This window comes from Phyllostomus discolor, chromosome 12 (assembly GCF_004126475.2).
Source record: "Phyllostomus discolor isolate MPI-MPIP mPhyDis1 chromosome 12, mPhyDis1.pri.v3, whole genome shotgun sequence".
Taxonomy (NCBI): Eukaryota; Metazoa; Chordata; class Mammalia; order Chiroptera; family Phyllostomidae; genus Phyllostomus; species Phyllostomus discolor.
Window position 1 is genome coordinate 53,849,491 of NC_040914.2, and position 21,848 is coordinate 53,871,338.

Here is a 21,848-nt window from a genome sequence, read left to right on the forward strand (position 1 = left end):
TGAGCCAGCTGACAAGCACCGCCACTGTTAAAAATTAAATTATGGAAATGCAGCCCAGGTCTTCTGGGCCCAGACATGGGTGGTAGTGGAAGACTACATTTCCCAGAAGCCTCCCCTCCCAGGACAGGCCCTCAGCTTCCGAAAGCTGTTACTATGGAGACAGACTAACAGATTATACAGGCTATCCTCAGAGGGGTGAGCAGGGGTTAGGGGACTGGGGAGGCCTGGAGCCGGCCTGGCAGGGAGAGGGTGCTGGTGGTAAGGGGGCGTCTTCTTCCTGGGGACTTTCAGCCCTGCCCTTTCTGGGGAAGCTTTCACTGGGTGTATGTGTGTGTTGAGGCGGAAGAGGTTGCTTCTGGGGAGGAGGGTGCAGAAAATGGCTTGTTGGGGTGGGGAAGGCCTCTGGGTCTCTGGGCCCCTGGGCAAAGTTCAGGAAACTTCCAGACCAGACTGCCCCCTTCAAACTGCACTACAGCTGCCAAGGCAGCCCGATGTGGGGAAGGAAGTATGGCAGGTTCTGGTCCAGCTCCACCCCTGAGGACAGGGTTCTGCGGCCTTGGGCTCAGGGCCATCTCGGTGCCGGCCCCAGTGTAAGGCGCCTGCTGCCCACTGACGCCCTGGCCCTCTCCCCGCCCTCCTTCTCTCTTTACTCTCCATCCCCACCCCTCACATCCTTCTGAGATATCCCATCTCACGAGGCCCTTAAGTGCATGGGGTTCAGACATAGTCGGGTGCAAACCCCAGGCCTGCTACTTACTAGCTCTGTGACCTTAGGCAGTGAGCGCACTTAATCTCTTTAGGCCTCAGTGTTTCCAACTGCAGAGTGGGCTTCCTAATAGCATCTGCCTCCCAGTCGCTGGAGGAGAAATGAGAGGATGTCTGTAACCCCTTAGCTAGCACAGCGCCTGGGACACGGCGGGAGCTCAGCAAACCAGAAGCACCTGTCATTGCCCTCCCTGAGCTCATCATCTCTGCACCCAGGCAGCAGACAGGTGGGTCTGGTCGCCGGGCTGCGTTGCTGGGCTGGTGGGCACAGTGGGAGGTTCACCTGCAGGGAACCAGGGTCTGGAACAAGCCTGCTGCTGGACACGGGGCCACTGACCTTCGGAAAATCGACACATGTGCTCAGCCCCTCCTGAGGAGTCCTACCGAACGTCAGAATCGAACGGAAAACATCTGTCTCTCCTTCCATATTACAGAAGGGGAAACTGAGGTCCAGAAAGGCGTAGGAAGGGGCGGAGCCCGGTTTTCGCCCTAGCCAGGCTGGTGGTCAGTGAGGTGCCTCTCCCAGAGGCCCAGGTGGCCCAGGCAGGGGCTGGATCAGAGGGGCGGGGCCCAGCCTTTGCCTCCAGGTCCTGGTTGCCCTCTTGGCCTTGGTCACCCCAGGGGGCATTAACCCACCTGGGGAGGCCCCGTGCTTTTCTCCCCAGTTCCTCCCCACCACCTCCCCACCGCCACATCCTACGCCTTGGGTCAGTTTTCCTCCCCTTTGGACCTTTGCCCTGTTTGTCGTCTAAAAAAAAAAAGTATTTGAGGCAGGGCCATGGGGACTTGAGCTGGGAGGCAGGAGGCTGGGGGAGCAGCTGAGACAGACGGTGTAACAGGAACCTGCTTAAACAAGCAGGGGCTGGGTTTCCTCGGACGGACGGATGCTGGGAAGTCTGAGGGTGGTACTCAAGGCCTCCCCGTTTCCTCACCCTGCCATCCTTAGACAGCTTTGGTCCCCACGAGTGGTTACCCCATGGTCATGCACTGGCGGCCCCAGCCCCTGCTTTATGCCCCGCCCCCCTGTCCCAGCCAGGAAGGGGAGAAGGGTGAAGTGTCCGTGCCAGCTGGGCTCATCGCTTTAACGTGGGACAACTGAGACTCACATCTCAGCAGCCAAAACGGTATTCGAATCACAGGGCTAACTCTAGCTGCAAGGGAGGCTGGGAAGCTGAGTGTTTCGAACCAGGCACATGGCTGCCCCCAATGCAATGGGATTCTTTTTACGGGAGCCTGGAGCTCTGGGTAGGCGAGTAGCAGTCCACCTCAGGGGGGCTTGGCTCTGTGAGCACGGCAAGGGTTTCCCCAGGGTGCGTGAGCACATATGGCATCTCGGTGAGGCTCCCGATGACCTCATCCTGAGGGATGACGTAGGGCTTGGCCAGGAGAATATGCACACACCTGCCCCTCATCCAGGGGCCTTGGTGGCAGCCCTGCTTTTGCCCCCTCTGTGCCTCAGTTCCGATTATGGTGATGTTACCTTTTCGGGGGTCATATTCCATATCACCACCTTGCTATTATGAATAATTTTCTTTTACTCAATTCACTTACTGGGGTTGATGAACATGCTTAAATAGGAAACTTCATAATACTGCAGTAATCTCTGCAGCGTTAGTATCATTTGCCATAAAGAGAAGATACGGTCTGAATAAACAGACAAGAAGGCAAGCAATGCCCGTAAGTTTGGGCCACCCTCCCCCGCCCTGACATTGGTTCTCAGCCTGTGGCCTGCTTGTCTGTGTGTTACAGGGAGATCGGTGAGTGCTAGAAAGGTGTTACTTACAGACGCGCCAGCACCAAGCAGAGACTCTTTCCTCGGTGGAAAGGAAGTTTAAGGGAGATGTGCTCCTCCCCTCTGTGGCCTAAACCACAGAAAACCACCACCCAGTGACACCGGTGGTCTTGGTGGTCCCTTCCTGGTTGGAAGACGGCCGTGCTGAATGCGTTTCTCCCTCCTGCAGAGGCTCCATCTCGCAGCAGCCAGAGGCACGCCAGGATGGAGGTCCTGAAGGAGGAAGAAGAGGGGAAAGAGGCAGCCAAGCAGGAGGCCGCGGCTGAGGCTGTGGCTGAGCCCGCGGCTGAGCCCTTGGAGGAAGGAGAGATGATGCAGCCACAGGAGGTGGGGAGGAGGGGAACCATCATGACGCAGGAGATGCTCAGAGATCTGGAGAAGAAGCTGTTGGGTATTGAGATCACCGTCCCGGAGAAGCCCTCGTGAGTGTTGGGATGAGGACTTCAGGTACAGAAGCCCCGGAGAGGGCCAGAACAGGGCTGAGCGAAGCAGGAGCCAGGCGGGATGATGGCACCAGGCGGGGAGGCAGGATGGAGGCATAGAGAGAGGCCATTAAGAGCGAGGGCTCTGCTCAGGCCCTGGCTGTTGTGGCTCAGTGGATTGAGCATCGGCCTGAGAACCAAAGGGTCACTGGTTCAATTCCCAGTCAGGACACATGCCTAGGTTATGGGCCAGGTCCCCAGTAGGGGGTGAATGAGAAGCAGCCACACATTGATGTTTCTCTCCCTCTCTTTCTCCTTCCCTTCCCCTCTCTAAAAAAAAAAAAAAAAAAGATTGAATCCCTGTTTCTGTTTATTTTAAACCTTTTTTTTTTTTTTCAAAGAATGAGGGCTCTGTTTTCAGACCACCTGGGTCAAATCCCCACTCTGCTGTGTGACTCTGGGCAAATCACTCAACCTCTCTGTGCCTCAGTTCCCTCATCTGTTTAAAAGGGCAGATGCTAATAACGACACTTCCCTCCTAAGGTAGTTGTAAGGACAGAGCCCCTGGTGGCTAAGGTGGATCAAGGGCTCCCTGCATGCAGGCCTAGCCTCACACAGTCTAATTATTGCCACCCCTCTTACGGGCACAGGATCATTACCAAGGACACCATCGACATCTCCAAGCTGCCCTGTTCCTACCAAAGCAACACGCCCGAGGAAGAGCACCTGCTGGAAGTGGCAGACAATTTCTCTCGCCAGTACAGCCACCTGTGCCCGGACCGCGTGCCCCTCTTCCTGTACCCGCTGAATGAGTGCGAAGTGCCGGTAAGGCCGGGTCGTGGAGGGCCAGGCAGGGGGGTTCGGTGGCAGAGGGTGGAGGGAGCCCTGTCCTGGGCCAGAATCTATACGTAGGAAAGAGAAAAGACATGAGGCAAAATGACGAGATGGGCCCCAGGACCCAAGCCCTGGACTCCTTCCTTCCAGCCCTGGGACCTAGGGTGCCTCCCTGAGTCTCTCTGGGCCTCAGTTTCCCCATCTGAAGATGGAATGGCAGAGGTTGAATCCAAAGGCTGTACAAGGGCCACCCGGGGGGCTGGCAGAGACTGGCGGATGGCTTTATTTGGCCCACACGGTGCTTTCTAGCCTACGTGTTAGAAAGCTCAGTGGTTCCCACGCAGATCCCTACTGCCCTCTCTTCTCACCCGGTAACCCCAGGCCCGCATTCCCCAGGCCTGCAGCAGGCAGCAGGGCGGGTACCGGGGCTACCCCTCCGGTGGGGCCTCATGAGATCCGGTGCTGGCAGGGCCTTCCTTGGAGGCCCGGCCCCCAGGCCCCAGGTGGCAGAGCAGCCCCTGGAGGGCCCTAGTAGCCGAGGTCCCCAGCATGGGGTGGTGGCTCAGAGCCGGACAGACGCAGCTCCGGTGCTGATTGTGAGCCTGAGCCCATCCGTGCACTCCCTGGAGCCTCAGTTTCCTCCTCTGTCCACGGGACCGGCCTCACAGGGTTGGGGTGATGCCAGGTCTGGGGGGGCACTCAGGGGGGCAGCGGTGATGCCGGGGAGGCACTGACTGGGCACCTGGGGACAGTGCAGCTTCTTCGGCATCTGGGCTGGAAGGGCTTCGGGGAACACCTTCCTCCAGCTCCCGAGGCACCAGGGAGGAGCCCGAAGCCCAGAGGGGCCGAGAGAGCACCCCCTGACCCCCAGCCAGAGGTCTCTGGCTTCCGGGGAATGCCATGCGCTCGGTCTCTCCCCCGCAGAAATTCGTGAGCACCACCATCCGGCCCACGCTGATGCCCTACCCCGAGCTCTACAACTGGGACGGCTGCGCCCAGTTCGTCTCAGACTTCCTCTCCATGGAGCCCCTGCCCGACCCTCTCAAGCCGGTAAGTGCCCATCCGGCCGCATCCCTAGGGCCGCGCCGCCGCGGAGGATGGGGAGCCAGGCTCGTCTGGAGAAAGAGGCCCCGCCCACCAGTCTCTTCAGAGAGGGTGGGGGCACAGGCCCAGAGGGAGGCCGACACACAGCAGCACACCCGGTCTTCTGGCTCCCACCTCTCTGCCTGCTCCGCCTCCTTCTGCCTCCAGAGTCTTCCTCTCACGACTGCGGGACGTGGGGGAAGGAGAGAGCGGGCTTCTGACCAGCTCAATCGGCTCCTCGTTGATCAAAGAGGGAGGGAGGGAGGGAGAAAAGGATAGGTCTGTAGGGAAGGGTGGGGGCGGGGAGGAGGTGAGGGGAACTTTGGGGTAAAATCACAGAATTGCCCACCAGAGAGGGTCAGGCCACAGGCTTCCACAGTCCACGGGGTCTCCCCATCGGGAAGCCCACAGTCCCTAAACATCGTGGGCAGATGTGGGCAGCTCTTTCTGCACACTCGGGGTCCGTGGTTTTCCTCCCATTCTTAGCAGGCTCCCCTCACCCCGACCGAGGCGAGCAGCCCCGTTGGGGTCCAGCCTGTGTGGGCGCTAGCGCCCCGCCCTTGCACGTGGGGAGGACAGGCCAGGGGCAGCAGGCCCCATGGCGCTGACCACCCGCCATGGCCAGCCCTCGCACCTGTACTCGTCCACCACGGTGCTCGCCTACCAGAAGGGCAACTGCTTCGACTTCAGCACGCTGCTCTGCTCCTTGCTCATCGGCTCCGGCTACGACGCCTACTGCGTCAACGGCTACGGCTCGCAGGACCTGTGCCTCATGGACCTGACCCGGGAGCCCTGCCCGCTCACCGTGAAGCCCAAGGAGGTAGGCGGGGCTCCACAGGCGCCGCCCTCACGGCGGCTCCACCCCCTGCCCCTGCCGCTCTGTCACCACGGAGTTGGGAGTTCGTATTTCCAAGCGCTGGTGATTTCTCTGACCGCGGCATCTCAACACACGTGGCCCAGGTGCCCACCGGGGCTGTCTCTCCCCCCCTTGCTGTAACTCGGTTTCAGCTCCTGCATGCCCCACGGGGTAAATTTTGTGAATGCCACAAGGTTTGCACCTTAGGTCAAACTCACCCTGCAAATTCACTTTGCACATTTGATAAAAATCCACCCAACTGTTTTCGTCTGAGGAAGAAACAGACGCAAGGACAGACATTTAGTTCTGTCATTCCCCCCTCCCAGGTGAAAAGGCTCCTTTTTAACAGCACACACAGAGACACACACAAGTCACCCACCCTTCAGCAGGTGGTGGGCGTGTTCCTCTCTGTTGACCGGGACGCCATAATGGCCAGAGGCTGCTGGGAGCACGAGAAACGCCCTTAAGTGAATTTCGTTTTAGGAGCCATGAAAGCATCTCTTTGCCTTTGGAAGAGAGCCACAGTACAGGCAGGAGATGCTTCTCGTGGGCTGGGTTGGCTCCAAAACTTGGCGATCAGGGCCAAATGCATGCGGGCGTCTGCAGGTCAGGGCCGGGGACCCAGGTGCCTGGGCACCCAGCACGACCACGGCACCCATGTTGCCCCTGGGCGAGACCTGGGGGCCCCGGGTGGCGCTCTGGTGGGGGGAGGCACCCGGGGAGAGCCCTGCTGTCTCAGGCCCACCTCCTCAAGGACGACAGAATCTTCCGTCATCGCTCTTGGCTCCAAAGGCCTGTGAGCTTGCACTGGGGCCTCTTTTCTCAGCCGAACTTTTAATTATTAAAAGGATACCGACACTGACAAAGACGGAGAACTCTACAGTGTATACGCCGCTGGCGTGTCCCCTGACTTGGTTGTCCCTCACAATGACGCTGTGCTGTGAGCATGGCCTAGGGGTTCTCCACGTTTGCCAGGGTCCCACGGCTGGTGAGTGGAGACCCAGGGACTGGCGCGTGGTCAGCGACTCTAAACCTCGGACATCTGCTGCTTCTCCCTCCTCACTGGCCCCAGCGCACTTCTGCAGCCTCCGCAGCGGTTTCCCTGGCTTTTTTCTCTTGCCACCAAGTGTGCTTGCTCTCTCTCTCTCTCTCTCTCTCTCTCACACACACACACACACACATGCACACACACACTTTCACCTCCTTCTTTCCTTGCCCAGCAAACTCTTACTTTACATCAACATACACACCCCCCCAATGCCAAAATCTGGATGATCTGACTCCCAACGATTTACCCCAGTCTCGGGGCCTTGGCCAGTGTGGGCAGTGGGGGTGACGAGAAAAGCACAGCCCCTGGGCACCGGCCCTGGTGGGCACCCCCCTCCATAGGCATTTCCCTGTCTTTATTCTCAGCACAAGCCCAGGAGAAGGTGCTAATTAGCATCGTTCCAATTTTCAGATGACCCCGAGGTTGGGGAGCAGGAGGGCTTGCCCAAGGTCAGGGGGCCAGACAGCCTCAGGCTCCAGGGGGCGAAGCCGGATCTCTGGGCCTGAGGGGCGGGGGGTGGTTTGTGACCGCTGGTCTTCTCCTCCCCTCGGGTGACAGGCGCTCTGGGAGAAGGAGGAGGCGCCACCCAAGAAGTACGCCGTCAGACCCCCCCGGGACCTGACCAGCAGGTTTGAGCAGGAGCAGGAGAGGAAGAGGCAGGAGAAGATCAAGGCTGAGGAGGAGAGGCGGCAGAGGGAGGAAGAGGAGCGCCTGCAGGTGGGCCCACCGCCCGTGGCCCTCAGCCCTCAATGACCCCGGAGCTCAGCTCTCGAGGAGGGGTTTGGAGGGACGGGAAAGAGACACAGGTCGTGGAAGAAATGTGTGTTGGACCCCCAAGTCCAAATCATCTCCTCCGCCTCTCAACCGTGCCCACCCCTGCCTGGCCAGGTGGGAGCCGCCCACCGGTGGTCAGCTAGCTTCTGGTGATAGATTCTCAGGTCAGAGCTCTGCTGCCTGGGGCAGCTCCTGTGGGGCAGTTCTGGTGGCCTCCTCATCCCGGACTCTGTCACTGAAGCCCTGCCCACACACGCTCTCCCACCCGTCCTCCCCACTGTCCTCCCAGCTCCTCTTCCAGCACCCATCCTCTCAGCCCTCCACCCATCCATCCCCCACCCATCCATCCCCCCATCCATTTTCCTGCCCATCTATCCTCCCACCATCCATCTTCCCATCCATCAGTCCATCCAGCCATCCATCTCCTCAATCCATCCATCCTCCGCCCATCCATCCCCCATCCATCCATCCCCCCACCTATCCATCAATCTACCCATCCATCAATCCATCCATCCTCCCACCCATCCTCCCATCTATCCATCCTCCCACCACCCATCCATCCATCTCTCCTACCCAGCCACACTCTCCCTTTTACTCTCTTTCCCTCCCTCCCTTCTTTTCGTTCCTTCTGTGTGGTATTTACTGAGCATCTCCTCTGGTTCCGGCACTGGGGATACAATAGACATGACACAGTCGCCCTTCTCCCCGAGGGAGGCAGGCAAGGAGGCCATATGGTGTCCCATTGCGTTTCCTTGGATAAAATCTCACCCAGACCAACCAAATCCCAGCTACCTGAGAGCTCCAGAGGGCCCAGTTAATAAAGCCCCAACCAAGCCCATCCCTTCCATTTTACTGATAAGAAAACAGGCTCAGAGGTGGGGTGATTTCTCCGGGTCACGCAGCCGGCCAATGACAGACCCATTCAGGTCTGAACAGGAACTCAGCTCTCCTGCCCCTTCCCCAGCCCCAGGGAGCTGCTTGGGCACCTGGCTCCCCGCTTCCCACCCATGTGGCCCACAGTCACCCGCCTTTTCTGCACAGGAGGTGGACAGCACGGGCACCGACCCCCTGCACGGCCTGCGGGTGCACTCCTGGGTGCTGGTGCTGTCGGGGAAGCGCGAGGTGCCCGAGAGCTTTTTCATCGACCCGTTCACGGCCCGCAGCTACAGCCCCCAGGACGAGCACTTCCTGGGCATCGAGAGCCTCTGGAACCACAAGAACTACTGGATCAACATGCAGGACTGCTGGAACTGCTGCAAGGTGCGGAGCCGGGCCTGCGTGGGTGTGGCGGTCACAGCGGGGGACGGCGACCACGCTGTGGGGACAGGTGGCCCCCAGGCCATGGGGGTGTCGGACTTTCCCCTTAGCCAAGTCTCCACTGCCCACTCCTTTGCCCATGAAACCAAACCCATTCCAACGTGACTATTGTCTCTCTTTCGACTTATGTATCCTGGAAGGTGTGGATGCTGAGTTTGCATGAAACACTCTTTAAAAACGTTGTAGTGAAATGCAACCTACGTGGCAGCGAAGTGCACGAGTCCTAAGCGTACCGCCCCGTGGACTTCCAGGAATGCAGGCGTGCAAACTCAGAGCCACTTACATAAGTTGAAAGTACATGCGCACCTTTGCGGGAAGGTCCGAACTGGGCACGGGGTGACTTTCGGGGCATGTGGCAGTGCTCTGTTTCTCGGTCTGGGCGCAGGACACCAAGGTGTGTCCAGTTTACAGAGGCTCACTGAGCCGTCTGCAGACCCATGGAGAGACAGGCTCCAGGCAGCTCCGAGTCCTGTGCCCTTTCGTTTTTTTCCCAAGCTCCTCCGTTTCCAGCCAGGCCAGCTTCCCCAAGGCACGCCCCAGGCCCTTTGGCCCCTCTTCCAAGGTGGCCCTGTCCAAGGCACTGCTGTTGCCACCATGGGAGACAGGCAGGGTTGACTCAGGTGCGCTCTGGTGCGAGTCTCTTCACGTGCAAATCAGATGTCCTGAGGTGGAGAAATGTCTGCTTTCCTGGCAGGAGGGACACCCCTGCCCTACCCCCCGGGGCCTCCCTTAGCCTCCGAGCCCAGGGTTGCTCCGCCCTCTCCGACCTCACAGGGTGGTGGGAAATGACAGTAGGTGCTCACAACGGTCAGTCCCCGGCCATTGAAAACACGGGAGCCAGTGTCACCCTTGTTTTACAGAAAGAACATGTCCCACACCACACAGAGGGGACAGAGCCGAGACTGTCCTGCCCCAGGGCCCAGGCTCATGTGCCCTCGGAGGAGTCATGGCTGTGGAGAGGCTCTGACAGTCCTCCGCTGCCCCCTTTCCAGGCCAGAGAGCCTGTCTCCTGCCTCCGTCCACAGCCCGCTTTGGACTAAGGCCAGGCAGAGGGCCTTGACCTCGGGGGCAGCAGAGGTCACGAGATGGGAGGGTGGCCTGGGGGGAGTGTGAGGCCAGAGGGGCGGTACTCTGTCACCAAGTGAGGGCGTGGAGAAAGGGCCCGTGACTCCGGCAGTCACTGTGACTGCCACGTGGGCAGGGAAGCGGCGGCTCTGGTCCTTTGCGGAAACCTGAAAGGGCATGAAGGGCAGGGAGCAGCGACGAGGCCCCACACGGAGACAGCGAGGCCCCCCACGCACCCAGGACGCGGTGCTGTCTGCTCAGTTGTGCTCCTCCTACAGAAACAGACACTGAAGCACAAGGCGCCCCAGCTGCTGCTTAGCTACTTACAGAAGTGGCAGAACGGGGGACGTGATTGACAGAAACACCAAATCTGTGCAGTCTGGTTCCTCTCCACTAGGCCTGGGCCATCTGCAGTGACTGTCACAACCAGGCGCGGTCCTGTCTCCCCCTCCCTTCCACCCCACACCCTCCCCTCTCCCCCCACCTCCCGCTGGAGCAGAGAGACTCGCAGGAGCCCTCCAGGACCCAGACACGACAGTGAGGACTAGGACAGGCCGGCTTTGGGGCAGCTTCGTGTTGAATCCTCCTGTAGGCAGCTGTCCTGAGGCCTTTGCCCCCTCTGGGACACTGACTCTGGGGACAGCGTGACACCCCGAGGAGGTAGACTGGGAGATGGGGTGCTCCCTGCCTGCTGGGAGCTACCTGGCAGGTGAGCCTGGGCTCAGGTGGGCTGGATGGCGAGAGGACCCGTGCCAAAGAACAGAAACCCACCTGCCTCCTCCGCACTCTCCCCCCATCCCCACCCAGTTCCCTTCTCCCTGGCGTGAACCAACACCTCGAAGGGGCCTTTTCTCAACTTGCCAGCTCTGCCTCCCATAAAATCTCTCTGGCTTGCACTTGCACTTGCACTTGCTCTACACATGGCCCGGCACAACCCTAGACCATGCAGGATGGCCCTGCGTCCAGACCTATCCCGGGCTGCAGTTTCCGAGCCTTCCACAGAGGGCGACCGTGGGGCATCTTCCCGGGGAGACTGAGCCACAGAAAGGGCGTTCATTCTAGCCCCACCTGGGGGCCTTGGGGTCCCTGTTGAAATGAGGAGGGTGGGTGGGCGTGGACACACAGAGGCCACCCGTCTGACCCAGGGCCCAGGGCCCTTCTCCACCCCGGAAGCAGCTGCGTCCTGCCGCCCTACGGGGCAGGGGTGAGGTGTGGTGGCCGTGGGGTGCACTCAGTTGAGCCTCTCCCCCATCAGGACTTAATCTTTGATCTGGGAGACCCCGTGAAGTGGGAGTACCTGCTTCTGGGGACCGACAAGCCTCGCCTGTCCTTGGTTGATGAAGAAGACGACACCCTGAGCGAAGACTATGACATAGAAAATCTGGTGAGTCTCATCCGCCTGCGGAGCTGCACACCCCGTCTTGCCTCTGGCCGGCCTGACAAACGTCCCCGCTGGCATGCACGTGTATGGGAGGGGACAGTCCCAGTGGAGTGGTTGCAGGTTCCTCAAAGCGGAGGGAGCAGGACTGTGTCCACATTTTATAAACGGGCAAGCTGAGGCCCGGAGAAGTCGAACGACCAGCCTGGAACCCCCAACAACGGGTCGGGGAGGTGGGGCTGGGACTTACATTCAGGATCCTGCCCCGTTCCCCCTGTCCTATCCAGAGAGTGTGCCCCTTGGAGCAGGTGCTGCGACCCTCTCTCCAGGCCCGGGGAGCCGCGGAGCTGGTCATCCCCCATTTCCAGGCCTTCCTGCACGGCCACCGTGATCTCCTCCGAGTGCTTCTGGGCCTTTCCTGTGCCTCCCCTCTGCCCTTCCAGCGGTCACTGACCGGGGGCCTTCCCCAGGCCGGCAGCATCTCTCCTCTGGCCTCCTGGTCTTCCAGGCAGGTCTGCAGGAAGCCCTGGGGCCCAGAGGCCGCAGGCATCGGCTATGACGCCTTGCGCACACGTCCTAATCACGGGGAGCTCCAGCGTCACCATCTGTGTGTGTGGCAGCGGAGTGGAGCCCGTCCCCGTTAGGCATGTCCAGTTGCTGGCGCTGCCCCAATGAAGTACCGCAGGCGGCAGGGCTCGAACAACAGAAACAAGTTTTCACACAGTGCTGGAGGCTGGGAGTTCGAGGCCAGGGTGTCGGCAGGGCTGGTTTCTCCGGAGGCCTCTCCCCTCGGCTCATAGGTGGCTGTCATCTCCCCGTGTCCTCACCTGGTCACCTGCTGCATGTCCTCATCCTAAAGTCCTCCTCTTACAGGACACCAGTGGTACTGGAGTGGGGCCCCCCCGAATGACCCCATTTTAACGGAATTGCCTCTTTACGGATCCGTTCTCCAAATATTCTCACATTCTGAGGTCCTGGGGGTTAGCTCATGGGAATGTGGGGAGACGCAGTTCAGCCCATAACAATAGGTAACACTCACATGGACCTTCCTAAGTGCGGGTAGGTGGGTGCTTAACCTGGATTAACTTGTCTAAATCTTCACGACCACCGGGTGAGGCGGAGACTAGTATCATCATCCATGATTATTATCGTCCTGCTTTACAGAGGGAAAGACTTCCGCCCAGAGGGGCGGAGTAACTTAGCCAGAGCTATAAGGAATGACAGAGCTGGCATTGGAGGCCGGGGTTTGGCCGTCCGGCTCCGTGGTCTGGGTTCTCAGTGGCGACCCTGTCCTGCCTGCCGGGACTGCCTGAGGACAAGGGTGGTGTGATGTGCCTGCCTGGAAATTGTGTTTAGTGTTTTCAGTGTCCTCCGCCTTGGCTACTATAGACAGTGACTCTCAGTGCACAGGCGCCCCCTGCTGGCCACAAAGGCCTGACTAGAAATGCAGGGGGCAGAGGTCTGAGCAGTAACCGTGTATGTCTTGGGTCATTCCAGGCCAGGGCAGAACTGCCCGTGACTTCTGGCTCTCTGGAGAGCTCACAAGCCACCCCAGCTTGGCCTTGGTTTGGGGTGGTGGGGGAGAGTGTCAAGACAGAGGCTCTGCCTGTAGCTTCTGACCAGAACCAGCCCAGCCCACGCCCACCTCTCCCGACAGGGCAAGGAGGACGAGGATAAGTGCTTCGACATGCCGCACTCGTGGGTGGAGCAGCTGGAGATCTCCCCGGAAGGCACGCACCCACCTGTCCTGTTCACCCCCTGCCCCAGGCCCTCGGTCCCTGGGCCGCTCTGAGGCAGCAGTGAGGCCGGGCTGCCCTCAGAGGCCGTCCTGGCCCCTCGCTCTCACCCCTCCTCGCCCTTCCTCCCCGCCACACACACTCGGCTCTGCTGTCGAGGGCCTGACACCAGTCTGGCCTGCAGGAGGGAGCTCCGTTAACTCAGGCGGGACGATGGTGGAGTGTGGGAGGTGATGGAGGACAGAGGACCAGGACACGGTCATCCCCCTCCCTGGCCCTGCCCTTCCAGGAGGAGGCCGGACACAGCACCCAGGTGGCGCAGGGGAGGGGACAGGCCTGACCAGGGAAGGGCAGGCAGACAAAGCAGAAGGACAGGGATGCTCGTGCCCCGTGCCAACGTCTGCTGGCTGCTGAGTGTTCTGTCTGGGACTGCTAGACCCACAGGAGCAGCATCAGCCGTAGGCTATTCCAGCAGAGCGGGAAGGGCCAGAAAAGGGGTAATGAGGACCGGGGGGAGGAGCACCCAGCCCAGCCCAGCCCCAGGCTGGGGGCTATGGGATGGGTGGGGAGCAAGGGCTCCCAGGAGGAGGGGTCATCTGAGCTGAGCTGTGAAGCACCAGAAGAAGTCAGGTTAGGGCAGGAGGCGTGGCCTGGCAACGAGGGTGTGGAATGCCAGGGTGCAGGGCTTCTGGTCTGGCTCAAATCTGAGAGGTCCTCCCCGGCAGGAGCCACCGCTGTTGCCCGTTGTCCTCTGTCCCCCTGGAGCGGGCTTGGGGCCTTTGGGAGCTCAGCAGTCAGCTCCGTGGGCAGTGGCCAAGCAAGTGGCTTAGCGGGGTTGGCCTCCCCTCCCCTCGTCTGGGGAGGCCCCTCACCCCAGCCCACTCCGTGTCTGCAGTGTTCGAGACCCGCTGCCCAAACGGGAAGAAGGTGATACAGTACAAGAAGGCCAAGCTGGAAAAGTGGGCCCCATACCTCAACAGCAACGGCCTCGTGTGCTGCCTCAGCACCTACAAGGACCCAGAGTGTAAGGGGGGCAGCCCAGGAGTGGGGAGCCGGTCCCCCAACAGGCTGTGTGACGTTGGGCAGGTCCCTGATGCTCCTCTGGTGTGAGTGTGGGCCCTGCTGGGCCCTGTGTGCTGGGAACGGTAGGACAGAGGCCGGGGCAGCCGGCCCCACTGCAGCCAGCCCCACGGCAGCCAGCCCCTGCCCACCCCGCAGGCACCAAGATCTTGGAGGTGAAGGAGTGGTACCAGAATCGGGAAGACATGCTGGAATTGAGGCACATAAACAAGGACACAGGCCTGATCGTCGACTACTTCAAGCCGGGCCACCCCCAGGCTCTGCGTGGTGAGTGGATCCCACCACTGGGTCAGCGAGGGGCCCCAGTGGCGCCTGACACACCCCTTAGCACAGCCTCCGTGTGGCTGGCGCGTGGTGGGAAGAACCAGCATCCGGGTACCAACAGGGTTCTCCAGGTGGCGAGCAAGAGAAACCACCCTGCCTCCCCGTGCAAACCAGATGTGAGGTCTCAGGGAGCTCAGAAAACACAAAGGAACCTGACAAGTGACCCTTGAGGAAAGTGAGAGCCGGGGCCACCTGCCAGTTCTGTGGGTGGGGTCACACAGCGGGGGCCACCTGTACAGAGAGGTCAAGATGCTGAGCAATAACACCAACAAATGCCTGCACAAGGGCAGCACAGAGGGCAGAGGGTGTGGGAGTCGTGGACATGACTTGGAGCCCTGGGAAGGGCGGGAAGCCCATGTCTTAGGAAAGCATCAACAGCCGTCACCAAGGAGTCACCAAAGGAAACGTAGGGTCTATGTACGATCTTAAAAAAATAGTCAAGAAAGGTCAACTGCACTTGATGGTTGAAATAAAAATAAATAAAACTGGATTGCTGAGGGACCATGAGGGTCTTACCACCCTCATGTCATCAAAGATGCAGACAGTTCTGCGGGGAGTGAGCCAGAGGCTGCCCAGCTGCTGGTGGCAGCAGAGCACATGCGCACAACTTCTCAGGAGGGTGGCTGGGCGAAATAATCAACGCCAGCCTTCAAGTATTTCTGCTGTGACCAGCAGTTCAACGGCTGAGAATTTGTCCTCAGCAAATCATTCTTCCCCTCCTGGGCAAGAATTGTTTTTAAATGCGTGACATGTAGGTGTTCATCAAGGCGTTGTTTTTAATCAGAAAAAGGCTGGACACAGCGTAACTACCCAGTGGCAGGGGCGTGGCTTCAGACCTGAGGCGCATCTATGAACCTTCTCTCAGGGGTCTGGGGCCAGGGCTCACGGGGCTGACCCAGCTGCCTCCCGCCCCGCCCCCCGCCCGGTCCACCGCAGTGCACTCCTACACGTCCATGCAACCTGAGATGGACCGCGTCATGGAGTTCTACAAGACGGTCCGTGTGGACGGCCTGATACGGCGGGAGGAGACGCCCAAGACCATGACGGAATACTATGAAAGACGGCCCGACTTCCTCTCCTACCGCCATGTCAACTTTGGGCCCAGGGTCAAGAAGATAACTATGAACAGCACAGAATCAAATCCCCGGACCGTGCTGGTAAGCACCTACTGGGCCCCGGAGACAGGGTGCCCGCCGGCTCCGGAAGGCCGGTTACCTGGGATGCGGACAGCCCGACTGTGGAACAGCGTCTTTCCCAAACCCCCTTTCCCATCGGCGCCCTCGGCCTCTAGGTCAGGGAGGTATTATTTCCTTACTGTTATAAAAAGTGTATGCTCAAATTAAACATCGAGAGTATGTGGGGAAATATAACTATAGGGAAAATATAAAATATAGAGAGAAAAACAGAAAAAGAAAAAATGTAACAAGTATCTCAGAATGGCATCTCTCAGATATGACCACAAAATACCATAAAGATTTGGTTTTAAGAGTCTCTTCTAACTTAATTGAAACACGCACGTAGGTGGAATCCTTGTATCACCCACTTAACCTTAAATTGTGCATTTTTTCTTCATATCATTGTAAATTATTTGACAACTGAGTTTTATGGCTGCATACAAAAAAAAAGCTCTTTCTAGCATTAAGGGATATCTAGTGATAAAGAAGGCTGCCTGGAGAGGTAGTAAGCTCCCTGTTTCTGGAGGTGAGCAAGCGGAGTCTCGCGGAGGGAGCTAGAGAAGAAATGGGCACCGCTCAGGGCTGGAGTGGCTTAGCGCTGAGAACCGCTGTCTGGCTAGGAGAGGCTGCTCCACATGCACCCCCAAATGACTCTAGATCCCAGTGTCCCTGAGCGTCCCTGGCTCCCGCCCTCGGGGTCCACGCAGAGACTCTCTTTCCCACCGCCCATCCTATGCACGCTCTGACCTCGCCCCCAGAAAATCACAGAGCGGTTCTTCCGCAACCCCGCGAAGCCCGCGGACGAGGACGTGGCGGAGCGCGTGTTTCTGATCATGGAGGAGCGCATCCAGCTGCGCTACCACTGCCGCGAGAACCACATCACGGCCTCCAAGCGCGAGTTCCTGCGGCGCACCGAGGTGGACAGCAAGGGCAACAAGATCATCATGACGCCAGACATGTGTAGCAGCTTTGAGGTGGGCGGTGGCGGGCGGGGGCAGGCGGGGTGGGTGAGGGGAAGGAACTGGGGCCCTGTGCCCTATCCAGCAGCGTGGGAGGGCTGCGGTGGAAACTCCGGGTTCCCAGCCTGCAAGTTCATCTCTGCCCCCATGGGAAAGTCAAGAGCTCCCATCCGGAGACCCTTCTCCTTGCAGCTCTTTTGAGAACCCTCCCCTTTCCACCAGGAAATTCAGCCCCGCCCGCAGGCCAGGCCAAGAGACTACTCTGCATTGCTCTTACCCACGGAGTCCGGGGCAGAGCAGACCTCACACCCCCAGACCAACACTGGGGAGACGATCCTCTCACCCACCGCCAGGGGGCTGGCTTTCCTGGTTCAAATCCTTGCTCTCCCAGCACATCCTTTTAAGTCTCTAGTTTCTCTTCTTACATGTGTTTTTATAGATGAGGAAACTGAGGCCCAGAGAGGTTAAGCAACTTGCTTAGGGTCACACAGCTGGAAAATGGCAGGAGGAGATTTCAGCCCAAGAGGGCTGGCCCCAGAGCCTGTCCCCGCTGGCAGCCCCCGCTGCCTCTCTGTGTCCCTGTCATTGCTGCCCCAGGTGGAGCCCTCGGAGCACACCAAGAAGCTTCTCTACCAGTACGAGACGATGATGCAGCTGAAGAAGGAGGAGAAGTTGTGCAGACATCAGGCCTGGGAGTCGGAGCTGGAGGTGGGGTCCCGTGGGAGCGTGCGCAGGGAGGGGGTGGCAGGGGTGGGGCGGGTGCCTTAACTGTGCCCGCCCCCACTTCCCAATTCAGGTGCTGGAGATCCTGAAGCTTCGAGAGGAAGAGGAGGAGGCGCACACGCTGACCATCTCCATCTACGACACGAAGCGCAACGAGAAGAGCAAGGAGTACCGGGAGGCCAGGGTGGGCCTCGCTCCCTGCCCCAGGCCCCGGCCTTGGCGGGGGAAGATGATCAGGGATTCTGCCGGGAAGGCCTCCAGAGGGGAGGACGTCACTGATGCTGTCGTGGTTGCCCTTGCCGCTGAGCTGACCACGTCTACGTGTCACCCCAGAGAGCACTCGGGAGCCAGGCCAGGCTCCGCCCCCCCCCCCCGCCCCGCCCCCAGGGGCTGTGGCCAAGCCACGGCCTCTACTTCACTGGGAAAGGATGGAAGTCGTGCACCCACCTCCCGCTGCGGCCGCAGAAAGCCACCTCCTGACTTCTCCATCCCCTGCAGCGCAGGGCATTCGGGTTACACCCTCGGGGTGCCAGGCCCAGCTTGGTTTCGACACCAGCTTCTAAATCTCCTTCATCAAGTGAGGAGGGATTTCTAAAAATAGTTTGAGGTTGGAGAAGCAGGACAGGGCATCAGATGACTGGTTCTCAGACTTCTGGGGACAGACATCAGCCCCACATCCCCAACGCCCCTGGCCCGGGTCTGCCCCCACAGCACACGGCTCCAGGGTGAAGGAGGAAAAGGGACAGACTGACTGGCCGCTTCTGATTTAACATCATTCATAACAACCGTATATTGCCATTTACTGAGCAAGCACCTACTGGGCGTTAGGTGTGTGCTGAGGCTCAGGTAGCGAGACATCAGTTCATGTAAGACAGAGTTGGCCATCACCAATAACCACAGGCACCAGAGAGCCCACAGGCCCCCCACCCCCCACCCCGAGACCTTAGTCCCAGAGGCACCGAGCACAGGGAGCTGGATTTGAGGCCCGGTCTTGTGAGGTCACATGTTGATGCAGAGCTGGCCAGGAGGTCTCTGCAGCCCCTACTGGTCCAGGTGACCGCCACCCCCACCTCTACAGGAGCGCGTCATGCACGAGGAGCATTTGCAGCAGGTGGAGGCCCAGCTGGACTACCTGGCCCCGTTCCTGGCACAGCTGCCCCCGGGAGAAAAGCTGACACGCTGGCAAGCCGTTCACGTCAAGGAGGAGTGCCTCAGTGACTTCAAGCAGAGGCTCATTGACAAAGCCAACCTTATCCAGGCCCGTTTCGAGAAGGTACAGCCAGGGCCCAGGCAGAGGACCTTGGCATCCTCATCTTGAACGTGGGCCCCGGCCTGGTTGCCCATCATGCCACAGACTTGTGAGGGACTAATTGCTTGGAGTTTCCAAATGACCAAGTTGTCCTTACTTATTCTTGTTCATTGGGCAGAAGAGTGGATAAAGGGTTGGGATGGATGGGTGAGCAGTGGATGAATGGGTGGGTGGTGGACAGATAGGAGGATGGATGGATGGGTAGACGGAGGCATGGGTAAATGAATGAATGGACCACTAGTTGAATAGATGGGTGGAAGGATGGATGGGATGACGGATAGGTAGATGAATGAATGAATGGATGGATAGGTAGGTGTATGAATGGATGGATGGTGCATTGTTACAACTCCTAGTCCTTGATGCACTTCTGTTGGTCGAAAGTACACCACGCAGTTCCCATGGTGGTGTGGGGGTGGCGGGTGTGTACAATGACCTTCGTTTGGCAGACAAAAAATTCCAAGCTCTGAAAATGTAATTTGTTCAGAGCCACAAGGCTGTGTCAGCCTTGAACTCTGCTCTGACCTCACGGGCATGATATCCCTCTAAATACAACTCCAGTGGCTCCCACTCAAGACACTTTTTGGCCATGCCTCTGTTCCTTTGGCATCTGTGGGTTGAGGTAGCAGAGGCAACCCTCATCGGCTGTCTGGCGACCAGGGGGGCTCAGCCTACAGCCTGAGTGAGGGTCAGCACTCATCAAACCTCTTGCTCTCTCCTCCCCGTGCCCGCAGGAGACCCAGGAGCTGCAGAAGAAGCAGCAGTGGTACCAGGAGAACCAGGTGACCTTGACGGCCGAGGACGAAGACTTGTACTTGAGTTATTGCTCTCAGGCCATGTTCCGCATCCGCATCCTGGAACAGCGGCTCAATCGGTGAGGAGGCAGGGGAGCCCAAGGGGACCGGGCAGGAGAACCAGCTCTGTCACCCCTCACCACCTCTCCCTCCCTCCCTCTGATTCTAGACACAAGGAGATGGCCCCCCTGAAGTACATGGCTCTGGAGGAAAAGCTCTGCAAGGACCCACGCCTGGCAGAGCTCCTGAAATCCTTTGTCTGAGGCCCATCCGGGGCCTCAGCCTAAGCTCCCAGATAAAGAGAACTCCCCCACAGCCCAGTCCCTGTGTTTCAGAAGCCCGGCCTCACCGCCACGCCGCCCATGCAGCCCGGCTCATTCCTGCTTCTTGTGATTTTCCTGTAAATAAACATACTTCGATTTGCAATTTACATCTCGTGTTTCCTAAGCTCCAGCACCAGCCTTTCCTTCCCTTCTTTATCTGTAGTCTAGGACCACCCCCCTCCACCCACATTGGCGGCCTTCCTCGTTGATTTCCAGTCTCTACCCCCACTGCAGTGCTGAGCCCTTGCAGCAGCTGGGCAGATAGTCTCAAGAATCATCTAGCCTAAAACATCAATAATACTGAGGTGGAGAAACCCTGTGCAGGCCCCGTGGAAACATAACCACGTGGTTGGATTTCTCAAAAATAGTACCAAAGCTTCCAGTACAAGTATGTACTACGTGATCCCATTTCTACAATGAACAACAACAAAAGGCAAAATTCATTGATGGTCTCAGAAGTCAGGAAGGGTGGTCACTCTTGGGGATGAGGGTTAGCAAACAGAGGGGTGCACCAAGGGGACTTCTGGGGTGTTGGTAATGCTCTTCTTGACCCAAATGTGTTCAGATCATGAAAATTCATCCACCGCGCGTACGCTTGCAGTAAATGGGGTTGTATATTAATATACTTCAGTATAAAATGTTTCAAAATGGAGATCATGATCTAATCAAGCTTTAACTTCCATTTAAGAAGAAATTCAGGGGAAAGGAATCAGGTGAATGACACAAGGAAAAAAGTCAGACAAAAGTATAAGGTGGGACAATCTACAAGGTAAACGGCCCAATCTCTTTAAAAGATCAATGTCATTTAAAAAAAAAATCGGGAAGACCAAAATAGATTGAGCTTAAAAGAGCCAAGTGTGCTGAATCTTGATTGTTTCCTAATTAGGAAAAAAATTATTAAAAATATTTGGGGGGATGATTACAAAAATCTGGACTGGAAAAGAGTTGTCAGTTTTCTTGGATGTGGTGATACAATGGTTATGTAGCACAAGAGATTGACTTTTAAGTTACATGCTCAATAGTATTTAGTGCCAGGGTGAAATGTCTTGATATCTACAGCTCTCAAATGGTTCGGAAAACACACACACGAATATGGCAAAAAGCAAGAGTTGGAATCCACATGGTAACTTTCTTGGTCACATTATTAAAGTATGTTACATCATTATAGCATTCTTTCAAGTTTCCTCTATGAAGTGTTCATATAAACAGATGAGAATATAGCGTGGGCAGTTTTGATTGGATTTTATTCTGCTAATCCACGCTTCTTTTGATAGTGCCCATGTGCCTCTTCAGCTTCCAAAGTACAACGTGATGAGTGGGCACTCTACCTCCCTCCCGCAGGGAGGCTGCAGTACATTGGAGAATGAGCCCACCCTGCCCACGAATCACAAATAAAGCCTGCGTTTCTTGGATTCCTGGTCGGCGATCCCCGTAAGGCGGCGGCCCACTCCTCCATCCACCGAGACGTCGGCCGTGGGGTCAGGCCTCCCCAGCTCCACGCCTGACTCGGACACGGATTCAGTCTCTGTTCCCCTCTGGGCCTTCTTTGGGGGATTCAAGCCGGTGTTCCAGCCAAAGAAGAGGAAAAGGTTTTCAGACCACCTGTGGAACCACCCTCAGGTAAAGAGAAGAAGCAGGAAACACGGCGAAATCTTGGGTACTCGTCCCGGCTTCCTCCCACTTCAAGATGGGACTTCCGCGGCTTCACTCCGCTCCCAACTTTCCCTTCCCATTGGCTAGCTTGGAATTGGTGTTTCAATAATCAGAACGCTGATTGGTTGATCTGAGACGGTTGCTAAAGCTATTGGTGCAGCCGCCATTGGAGGTCGCCTCGCACATTTTTAAATGCAAACTAGGTTCGAGGAAGAGAAGGCAAGGTGGAGGAAAGGGTAAGTTTGAGGCGGAGGCGGGCCCAAGGAAAGGCAGCCCACATTGGTTCATTTGAGGCCGAGGGGCGGCTCTTGAGCTCTCCCTCCTCGTGATTAGCCCAATTCGGGAAAAGAGGGAGGGCACTTAGGGAAAGCGGCAGAAATGCCTGCTTTGATTGGTCAAACCTGGCGGCAGGAGGGGCGCTCGCGGAGACGGATTGGTACG

At 58.1% G+C, this 21,848-nt stretch overlaps 1 protein-coding gene across 2 annotated transcripts; it reads left to right on the forward strand.

Annotated features, from left to right (window-relative positions):
• Positions 1-153: 153 nt before the first annotated feature.
• DRC7 (dynein regulatory complex subunit 7) lies at positions 154-19,854 on the forward strand. 2 transcript variants are annotated; one of them, XM_036011887.1, is made up of 18 exons: positions 154-195; positions 2,727-2,979; positions 3,630-3,804; positions 4,738-4,863; positions 5,522-5,716; positions 7,359-7,517; positions 8,616-8,834; positions 11,212-11,340; positions 12,992-13,064; positions 13,966-14,094; positions 14,289-14,417; positions 15,411-15,631; positions 16,408-16,623; positions 17,206-17,316; positions 17,405-17,515; positions 18,410-18,604; positions 19,372-19,511; positions 19,601-19,854. In XM_036011887.1, the coding sequence occupies exons 2-18, from the start codon at positions 2,762-2,764 to the stop codon at positions 19,692-19,694; spliced, it is 2,640 nt and encodes an 879-aa protein (XP_035867780.1). In that variant the 5' UTR covers positions 154-195; positions 2,727-2,761; the 3' UTR covers positions 19,695-19,854. The 2 variants fall into 2 exon arrangements, with proteins under 2 accessions (XP_035867780.1, XP_035867781.1); XM_036011888.1 differs by lacking the exon at positions 154-195 and adding an exon at positions 442-590.
• Positions 19,855-21,848: the final 1,994 nt, after the last annotated feature.